General features: G+C 45.5%; 1 protein-coding gene across 2 annotated transcripts in view; it reads left to right on the top strand.

The window, feature by feature from the left end:
- The first annotated feature begins 589 nt into the window (after window positions 1-589).
- Window positions 590-10,741, top strand: part of FAM120A (family with sequence similarity 120A) — a 141,332-nt gene continuing 131,180 nt past the window's right edge. For both annotated transcript variants that reach the window (XM_037128695.2, XM_037128694.2), the window contains exon 1: window positions 590-1,292. In XM_037128695.2, coding sequence (XP_036984590.1) covers window positions 819-1,292 — 474 coding nt within the window. In that variant the 5' untranslated portion in view covers window positions 590-818. The remainder of the gene's footprint in view (window positions 1,293-10,741) is intronic.

The following is a 10,741-nucleotide window of genomic DNA, read 5'->3' as shown; positions in this document are numbered from 1 at the left end:
AGTCACTCCGGCCAGGACACTAGTCCCGCCTATAGAGGTACCAGCTTTCTCCAGTCTACGGGGACAGGGCTGGGCCTCCTCAGGGTGACCAGGGACGAGACACGGCCTCCTTGGGACGACCAGACCCCAGAAAGGGAAACGGCTTCCTCAGGGCGATCAGCTCCCGGGGACGGGCCCCATCAGGGTGGCCGGATCCAGAGACCCTCCTCGGAGTGACTGGATCCGGGGCAGTAAAGGGTTTCCTCGGGGTGACCGGATCTGGGGGGCAAAAAGGGACTGCCAGAGTGACGACCCGAGGACGAGAAAGGGCTTCCTTGGGGTGACCAGCTCTCGGGTGGGGATGGGGAGAGGGAAGCCTGACCGGTCTGGGGAACTGGGATGGGAACTCAGCCGCCTCTTCCAGAGAGCGCAGGCAGGGTGCAGAGCCGGCGCGGCCGAGGTGCCTTTCTTCCAGGGTTGTCTTCTTCCGCCCGGCCGGCAGCAGGAAGGGGCCCCTGCTCTCTCTCGCCTGGTTCAGCAGGCCTCGGCACCGCCCCTTCCGCCGGCCGTGTACGTCAGCTCGTCCCGCCCCGCCCCCGCCCCCGGCCGCCAGCCCGCGAGAGGCCGCCTCTGCCTGGCCTGGGCCTGGAGCGGCGCACCGCGCAGTCCCTCCCCGCCATGGCCCTGGGAGGCAGCAGCACATGGCGGTCGCAGCGGCCATGAGCACGCCCGCGGCCCGCCCCGGCCCCCCCTAGAACCCGCCGCCGCCCGGCCGCGCCACGGCCCCGCCGCCCCCGGCCCCGCCGCCCCGCCGCCCCGCGCCCGCCGCCGCCGCCGCCATGGGCGTGCAGGGCTTCCAGGACTACATCGAGAAGCACTGCCCGAGCGCCGTGGTGCCGGTGGAGCTGCAGAAGCTGGCCCGGGGCAGCTTGGTGGGCGGCGGGCGGCAGCGGCCCCCGCACACTCCGCTGCGCCTGCTGGTGGACGCCGACAACTGCTTGCACCGCCTCTACGGCGGCTTCTACACCGACTGGGTGAGCGGCGGCCAGTGGAACCACATGCTTGGCTACCTGGCCGCGCTGGCTAAGGCCTGCTTCGGCGGCAACATCGAGCTCTTCGTGTTCTTCAACGGCGCGCTCGAGAAGGCGCGGCTGCATGAGTGGGTCAAGCGGCAGGGCAACGAGCGCCAGACGGCTCAGCAGATCGTCAGCCATGTCCAAAACAAGGGCACCCCGCCGCCCAAGGTCTGGTTCCTACCGCCCGTCTGCATGGCGCACTGCATCCGCCTGGCGCTCATCCGCTTCCACGTCAAGGTGCGGCCGGCCGGCAGGCGCGCGGCGGGGGCCCCAGGTCGGGCTGGGCGGGAGTCCGGGCGTGCTGGGGTCGGTTGGGCCGGGGTTTGGGCCCGGGACGGCGTCGGACTAGGTTCTGGGAGTCCGGGGGCGGGGCAGGCCGGGGTTTGGGGGTGGGGTCTGCGCAGGGGTCGGGGTCGCCGGGGTTCCGGGGTCCTGGGCGACCAAGATCAGAGTGTGCTGGGACAGGTGTCGACCGGGGTTTGGGGACTCAGGGTCAAGCGAGCAGGAGTCACTGTATGCTAGGGTCACTGGATCCCGGGATGTAGGGTTGTCGGGGTCTGGGCCGCAGACCCTTCCTGTCTTCCGGGCCTCAAGATGGACGCGCTACCTGGAACCCGACTGGCGGCTGCGAGTGCCCGGGGGTTCGAGGCCCTCAGGACCTCAGGGTGGGTGCAGATCAGGCTCGCAAGGTGCAGCGCCCCCCTCTTTGAGATCCTCGAGTGCTCGCTCCCCCACACTTTGAGGCTGGTTGGTGACTAGCCTGAACTTTGACGAGGTACCCGTTTCGGACTAGCACTGCTTGGACAGCAACAGGTTTTTCGTTGGGGCAGGTGGGCTAGATGGCAACAGGAAGGGGTCCCCAGCCAGTGGGGGTGGGTGAAAACCGCCAGCTGTTTGTTACCGTGTCTAAGCCAGGCAGTGACCTGGATAAGGCCTAAGGAGTTAGCCTTCCTTGAGAACCTAGGGTAGTGCCCAGGCTTCCTGTAAGATGACAGTTTTAGAGAAATTGCCTGATTTTTGTGTGTTAGATTTCGCAGTATAGGAACATTTGACACAATGAAGTTTCATCAGTTCTGTGATTTAAAGTCTATATGAACTAAGTCTTGGGTTGTGTGTGACTGCTGTGAAAGGAGTAGTTCTGAGTCAGGGAGAAGAGCATGTAGTAATCAGTTTCCAGGATTTACTTCTCTCTGCACAGTGGGGACTCTGCCACTTTGGGCCGGGCACTCAGGTAATTAGATCTCTGGCCGTGGCTTCTCTACTGTCCTTTGGCAGAGCACCTAGCTGAACCTGGGCCACGAATAGCTTCAGGACCAGCATTGAGGGCAGAGATAACATGCAAATCACTGATCCTTGACTTGAGTTTTGCTTTCTTTTTCACTGTTTTTCTTGAAAGTTGTCTTTTTTTCTTTTGTAGGCTGTGTTAGTTTTCTGGATCTTGCTACTCTTTCCAATTTGTTTTCCCTTCTTTCATTTCTACCTGAAATTGCTGAAGGCCAAAGTTTGAGAAATTCAGACTCTTTACTGTCCCTTACCGCCTGCACTGAGATGGTGGTGGCTAAGCCTAAAGTGATAGCGGAAGTCCCACCCCATCCTGTTGTAATTGGTGACAAGGTTTCTAAGCCTGCGGGTCGAGGCTGCTGGCAGAACAGCTATTGGTCTGTAAGCATGGCACAGACACAGCGTTCCTCTCTGAGGAAGTTCGGGTGAGAGCCAGGGTCTCCTGCTGGCATTTTCTGCTCTGGAGCCTGGGCTCTCCTAGAAGTAAGGCAGGTTACCAGAGGTAATCAGCTCTACATGTCATAAGTGTGAACAATTTTATCTTGTTCAGAGGTGGAAACTACTACTGGAAAGACAGATGAGCTTTCTAATCAAGTGATTTTCAGAGGAGCACTGTAAACATCAGGATTAAAATCAGTATATGTACAGTCACTGTATCTTTTGAAAGATTTTTAAAAATTGTAATATTTCTTTATATTTATGATAGTGCCCTGTGAATGTCTCACCTTCTAGGCACTCAGAATTTTGACCATTGTGTGAATAAGTGCTTGAAAACTTTAAATTATATGTAAGATTGTTTTTTCCACTTAGGTTTCTGGACACAAGATAATATTGTCTATAATTACTTTGCTTTAGATAAACTTTTAACTCCTAATATAAATCACAGTATAGTGTTAATTGCATGGATTAATATGGTAATGACACTAATCTGGTGCCTACCTATCTGGCAGCCTCACCTTTTTGGAAATACCAAAGAAAATTAACTACTATGCTAGACATTTGTCAGCAACCAAAGGAGAGATCAGGAAGTTTGGGTACAGTGACCCAAAAAGAAAAAGGAAAAAAAAAGCTTTCTCTTTCCTCAGTGAAGAATCAAGTTCTCTTCCTCATATGCTCCCATCTCCTTTTCAGATATAATTCTGATAAGCTGTTATCTAAACTCAGCTTGAGAAGGGGTGCAGAGGAAAGTGCCAACAGGAGCACCATTAATAACAAGAAGTGACACCTCACAAGGGAGATTAAAAAAACTATTAAAAAAGGTATAATCCGGGGGGTTACTTTAGAAAAGCAACCCTATGTACTTCCATAGCCCCTTTATAAAGGGCTGATTTTGAGTCAGAAAAATTTTTACTGGAAGGGAGTGAGGTGGTATGTACCATTTTTCAAAGCTGCCCATTAAAATGGTTAAATTAAAAAAATGATGACGTATCATCATATACCTGTTAGAAAAGCGGAGATAAACAACACCAACAATACCAAGTGCTGACAAGAGTGCTTACCACCTGGAATCCCCCCATCCCTATGTAGATGTGGCTAGTGGGAATGCAAGAGTGCACCACACCCCTGGAGAAAGGCTCAGTGGTTTCTTATAGAGTGCAGCATACACATTTATGATATGATCCAGCAATCCTACCTCTGGGTATTTACCTAATGAAGTTTTTGTTCACACCAAAACAATACAAGAATGCTCACAGTGGTATTACTCATAATAGCCCAAACTTGAAACAACCAAAATCTCCTTTAATAGATAAATAGTTAAACTGTGGTACATCTGTACTCTGCAGTACTATTTAGCAGTAAAAAGGGAGGAACTTTGGTATTTGCAACAACTTGGGTGAATCTCTAAGGTTTTATGTTGAGTGAAAGAAGCCAGGCTCAAAAGATAGGATTGTATTGGTATGATATTCTTGTAAGGATAAGACTATGGTGATGTGGATAGATCAGTGGTTTCCCGAGGGGAAGGGCAAAGGAGGGTGTGGATATAAAGGGACAGCAGGAGGTAGTTTTCTGCGGTGATGAGGCTGCTCTGTACCCTGCTGCTAGTGGTGGTAACATATTTTAAAATCCTAGAACTACACATCAAAAGGAAATTTTAGTGTATGAAATCAGTCCTTTTTTTAAAGCTTAAATAAAACAAACATGTTTGGTATATGAGGCATTTCTGTTATTAAAATCTACCATCTTATTTTTTAGGCTTCTGTAAATTGACAGAAAGGTTTTACTTTCCCAACAGCTTTGCTTAAAGAAATCTTTTTTTTTACTTAGAAGAGTATGTAATAATTATTTAACCATTAGAAGTTGGCCTACATATCAGTTAATTTTGTTTAGGTAACTAAAGTGCCTGGCCTGAATTTGGCTTCTGCTGGTTAATAGGAGCATTTCCTCTTGTGTACCTTGAGTCATCATAACCTTTGACACTTAGTGAAGGACTCATGTTATTTAAAAATCTTAGTGGCATTAAATCCCTGGAGTGTTCCTAACTGTTTCTATGTACATTTATGATGAGGTTCTTCAGTTCTTATCCTGAATCAGTGCTCTTGTGTATTTACTTATATCTTACATAGAGCACTGCTGTTTCAAGTCATCAGAAGAATATGAAATTTGACTGTGGCCTGAGATTTTGGGATAATGGTCTCTTTTCTTATGTAGTTGATGGGGGCAGGAGGACTAATTTGTAGGGTGCCAGGCCCTTGCTAGGTCCTGTCTCACAGAACTGTCTGTCATTTAACCCCCCAGCATTTATATGGTAAGAAATGGGCTTGCTGATTGATACCTGGGGACAGGTAACCAGTAAGCTTTTCAAAGAGGGAAATGCCTTGCTGAAGTCAAAGGTCAGTTTCATTGTGTAAGAATGCTTGGGTGGGGGTGCCTACTCTCAGTTCACTTTCAGGTAAGATTTGGTAACAAAACACCTCTACTGCTTTTTCTACTTAGAATGGGAGTGGCATAGTTCGTATCCAGGAGACACTGAAAACTGGCAGGATACTTTATTCTTAAACACTTCCAATTGACCAGGAAAAACTTAGGGTTCAAAATTGACCATATTATAACTCATACCAGTCATCCATTTAAAATACTTATTTTCTTTCAGTGTACCAGTTTTGTGCTTGGCTTATTTCAGTTACCTAAATGTCTTCAAGGTTCATCCATGTTGTAAAATTGTGTTATAATTTCCTTCCTTTTTTAGGTTTGATAAAACACCATTGTATGGATGTACCACATTTGGTTTATCCATCCAGCCCTTCATAGATGCTTGAGTTGCTTTTCCTTTTGGGTATTGTGAATAATGAATAATGTTGCCGTGAACATGGGTATACAGAATCTGTTCAAGTGTCTGCTTTCAGTTCTTTGGGTTTATACCCAGAAGTGGAATTGCTGGGTCATTTGGTAATTTTATGTTTAATTTCTGAAGGAATTACTGGTTTCCACAGCAGCTGCCTATGTATATTTTATATTTTATATTATACATTATGCAATATATTGTCACAATATTATTCTGAGAAAGGGAAAGGGGGGAAGAAAGAGAGGGAGAGAAACATCAGTGTGTGGTTGCTGTTGTGCGTCCCCTACTGGGGACCTGGCCTGCAACCCAGGCATGTGCCCCAGACTGGGAATTGAATTGGGATCCTTTGGTTCAGAGGCTGGCACTCAATCCACTGAGCCACACCAACCAGGGCAAGTTTTTAATTTTTTAAGGTTAATGTGATTATATAATATATTATTTAGGAATTTGAGTTTTTAAAGTATGTGGGAAAAAGTCTTTCCATATTTATGCTTACAGTTCTAATACATTTTAATGGCTGCATAATATTCCATAATTTATCCAACCCCTACAAAGTATATACAAATGTACCTACTAGATCACTGCCACCCTAGAGTCATCCTTGCCATTTCATTTTCCCATCCTGCCAGTCCCTACAGTGTGTCATGTCAGTTCTAGCCCAGCAGTCTCTCCTTACGCTCTTCCTCATTTCTAGTACCCAACCTGTGAACTCACCAAGTATACCCAAAAGGTCTAACAAATGATTTGAAAACCCATTGGTGGATTGTGACATCAAATTATAGGATGTTTACTAGCACCTAGAAAAAATGATAAAGAATAAAATAGAATAAAATGTAGAATGCAAGACATATGCTAAGGGTAAATACCATTTCATTAAACCATGTCTTCCTATGGGGAGTAGTCAGAATTGCCTCTGGTCTGACTGGGCTCCCACATGTGCTGTCTCACCAGTGAACTTCAATTCATCTCAGGTGGGTCACTCACCTGCCGGTGACTTAAACAAACCATTAATTGAGACTTTTAGATTAGACACCCCCTGCAATATGAACCCATTCCACCTTCCTTTTTATTTTACAATTTTCTACTGTACTTTTAAATGCTCCCAAACTCCTGTTTCCCCATGAAATGTGTGACTTCTGCTTATGTTGCTCCCTCTTGTCTACCCCATTTTTGCTTGTCAGAATTTTACTTACACTTCAAAGCCCATATCAAATGCCAAACTTCACAGAGTCTCTTCTGATGTTTGGAGAGGTGAAGCAGAGAAACACAAGCAGTGTCATCTGTATTTGCAGTGGTAGTTCCTGCAGTCTGCTTATGTATCTCCCCCACTAAACTATAAACCATCTGAAGCCAGGGACTAATTTTGCTCTTTGTATCTGTTCAATGTTTAGTGTAGGCACTCAACTTCTCAATCAGATACTTGCTTTGTTCTATCTCTATACCCAGGCAAATTATTTCCTTTCAACACCTGGACCAATGGGCATTATGTAAGAATGTATTTATTTATTTAGATTTTATTTATTTACATTTAGAGAGAGGGGAAGGGAGGGAGAAAGAGGGTGAGAAGCACCACTGTGGGGCTGCCTCTTGAGTGCCCCCTACTGAGGACCTGCCCTGCAACCCAGGCATGTGCCTTGACTGAGAATCAAACCAGTGACCCTTTGGTCACAGGCTGGTGCTCAATTGAGCCACACCAGCCAGTGCACACTGTTTCTTATCTTAAATTTATTACACTCTGTTTTCTGACTGGTTCCCAGTAATGATTTCGTCTTCCTTTAGCAAACATTAAAGACCTATCACTGGCAAGGCATGAGGAGTGACTGTAACAGGAAAGAGGACTTCAAGGAGCTTAGTCTAGTGAGGGCAGGAAACTAGCTGTCGTCCTCGTGTCAACATTTGGAACTTACCTTGATGCCATAGGACAATCTAGTCATTGAAGACCAATGTGTGATTCTCACTGGAGGGTGTTTTGACAATGTATGTCTAGAAACATTTTTACTGTTCAGAACTTGAGGGCGTCTAGTGTACAGATGCCCAGGATGTTACTGAACATCCTACAATGTATAGGACAGCCCCACAGCAAAAAAGTACCACCTTCAAATATCAGCAGTGCAGAGGCTAGGAAATCATGGTGTAAACAAAAGAATTCTAAGTTGGGTCTTTAGTAAAGCTATATAAATGTTCAAAATAGAGATTTCTAAGTATATGAAGAAGAGAAGTAATAAAAAATACAACTTAGTTTTCTGAATTAAAATATGTACATATACACATCCCATTTCTTAAATGTTTCTAGACCCGCATTCTTCATTTTGTTTTGTACAGTGGGGATTTATACAATGGAAGGAAACAAATTAGCACATAGTATACATTCCAGCCTTAGTAAGCAACCAGCCATAGAATAACTGCCAAATACCATGTAATAAGAGGAGGTCCTTTATTTTTTTTTTAGTATATTTTATTGATTATGCCATTACAGTTGTTCTGTTTCCCTCCTTCATTCCCCTCCACCCTGCACATCCCTCCCCCACCGTTCCCTCCTTTAGTTTATGACCACATGTCTCAAGTTCTTCAGACTCTATATTTCCCATACTATTACCCTCCCCCCTATCTATTTTCTGTACCTTCTCCCCGCTTCTCCTCCTCCCACTCACCTGTTGCTAACCCTCCATGTGATCTTCATTTCTATGGTTCTGCTCCTGATCTAGCTGTCCTCTTGGTTTGCTTTTGTTTTAGGTGGGGTTGTTAATAACTGTGAGTTTGCTGTCCTTTCACTGTTCATCTTTTTTATCTTCTTTTTCTTAGGTAAGTTCCTTTAACATTTCATATAATAAGGGCTTGGTGATGATGAACTCCTTGAATTTGATCTTATCTGAGAAGCAGTTTGTCTGCCCTTCCATTCTAAATGAAAGTTTTGCTGGATAGATCAATCTTGGATGTAGGTCTTTGGATTTCATGACTTGGAATACTTCTTTCCAGCCCCTTCTTGCCTGTAAGGTCTCTTTTGAGAAATCCGCTGAGTCTGATGGGAACTCCTTTGTAGGTGACTGTCCCCTTGTGTCTTGCTGCTTCTAGGATTCTCTCCTTCATTTGAATCTTGGCTAATGTAATGATGATGTGCCTTGGTGTGTTCCTTCTTGGGTCCAACTTCTTTGGGACTCTCTGAGCTTCCTGGATTTCCTGGAAGTCTATTTCCTTTGCCAGATTGGGAAAGTTCTCCTTTATTATTTGCTCAGATAAGTTTTCCACTCATGGCTGTTCCTCTTCCCCTTCTGGTACCCCTATAATTCAGATGTTGAAATGTTTTAAGATGTCCTGAAGGTTCCTAAGCCTCTCCTCATTTTTCTGAATTCTTGTTTCTTCATCCTTTTCTGTTTGGTCATTTTTTTCCTCTTTCTGGTCCACTCCATTGATTTGAGTTCCAGTTTCCTTTCCATTACTATTGGTTTCCTGTGCATTTCCATTCATTTCAATTAGTTTAGTCACCTTATGTTCCTCTAATTTGTGACTAAAATCAACCAGTTCTGTGAGCATCCTGATCACCAGTGTTTTGAACTGTGCATCTGAAAGTTTAGCTATTTCTTCATTGCTTAGATTTATTGGCTCAGGGGCTCTGAGTTGTTCTTGAGCCATGTTTTGATCTGTTTGTGCCTGTTATGTATGAGGAGCGGAGCCTTAGTTGTTCACCAGGGCGGGACCCCCAGGTTGCTGGTTTGTGACACTGTATGTGGGTGCGGGTCAGAGAGGGACAATGGGGATTCCCTCTGCAGCTTCCCGCCACTGGGGCCTGCGAGGTCCGTCTCACTGCTGGCTCCTTCACCTATTTATCTGCGCTTGAATATGTGACTGTGGTCAGCCCTCAGTGGGTCCGCTCACCCAATACTCCACACCTGGGATCCGCCCACGGCTTCCTGCGCACCTGGGTTGGGTGCCGGGGTAGGCCCGTGGGTCTTTCCTGCCCGACCCCACCCTGCTGCTGGCTCTGCTCCTCTTACCTGTTTGGCTGAAGGGTTCGTTGTTGTCAGACTTCCGTATAGTTCAATTTTCTGTGGTTTGGCTGCGTTTTTGTTGCTAAAACTTTGTTGTTTTTAAACTTGGTTGTGTGAGAAGGCACAATGCTTCCACCTACGCCTCCATCTTGGCGGAAGACCCCAAGAGGAGGTACTTTATTTAAAAAAATGTTTTTTGAGATATGATTGACATACAGCATTATATCACTTTCAGGTATGCAACATAATGATTTGATGTTTGTATATATTGTGAAATGATCACCGTTGTAAGTCTAGTTAACACCTTGCATAGTTATAAGTTTTTTACTTATGAGAACCTTTAAAATCTATTTTTTAACACCTTTCAAATATACAGTAACTATATTTGCTAACTATAGTTGCCATGCTATATATTACATCTCCAAGACTTACTTATTTCATAACTGGATAACACCTTCAACCCATTTTGCCTATCCCTTACTCTGAAGAGGAGATAATTAGCAGGGGTGTCTAATCCGTGGCTGCTGACCACATGTGGCCCAGGATGGCTACGAATGCAGCTCAACACCAAAGCATAAATTTACTTAAACCCTTTTTTCTTTTTAGCTTGTTACATTTTGTTAGTATTTGTGTATTTAATGTGTGGCCCAAGATAACTCTTCTAGTTCCAGTGTGACCCACAGATGCCAGAAAGTTGGACACCCCTGGACTTTAGAATTTGAAAAATTAGATTATTTTCCAATGGCTTTATAGACAAAACTTTAAAAGTATACCAATTAGGCCCTGGCTGGTGTAGTTCAGTGGATTGAGCAAGGGCCTGGGACCCAAAGGATCATGGTTCAGTTCCTGTTCAGGGCACGTGCCTGGCTTGCGGGCCAGTTCCCCAGCAGGGGAAGCACAAGAGGCAACCATACATTGATATTTCTCTCCCTTTCTCCTTCCTTCCCCCTCTAAAGATAAATAAATAAAAATGTTTAAAAATATATACCAATTAGGCATAAATGAATCAGTTTAGATAAAAGTATTCTAAAATTCTCCAAATGTCTCTATATAGCTGGTACCATTTAAAAAAAATTTAATTGTGTTTGTTTTCTGTAGAAAATCCTATGATGACCTTACCTGTTATCTAACACTTA

The sequence above is a fragment of the Artibeus jamaicensis genome, unplaced genomic scaffold, assembly GCF_021234435.1.
Source record: "Artibeus jamaicensis isolate MK-2021 breed Jamaican fruit bat unplaced genomic scaffold, CSHL_Jam_final scaffold_1964, whole genome shotgun sequence".
Lineage (NCBI taxonomy): Eukaryota > Metazoa > Chordata > Mammalia > Chiroptera > Phyllostomidae > Artibeus > Artibeus jamaicensis.
The sequence above is the reverse complement of the archived record's forward strand: the minus strand, read 5'-3'. Positions and strand labels throughout refer to the sequence as shown.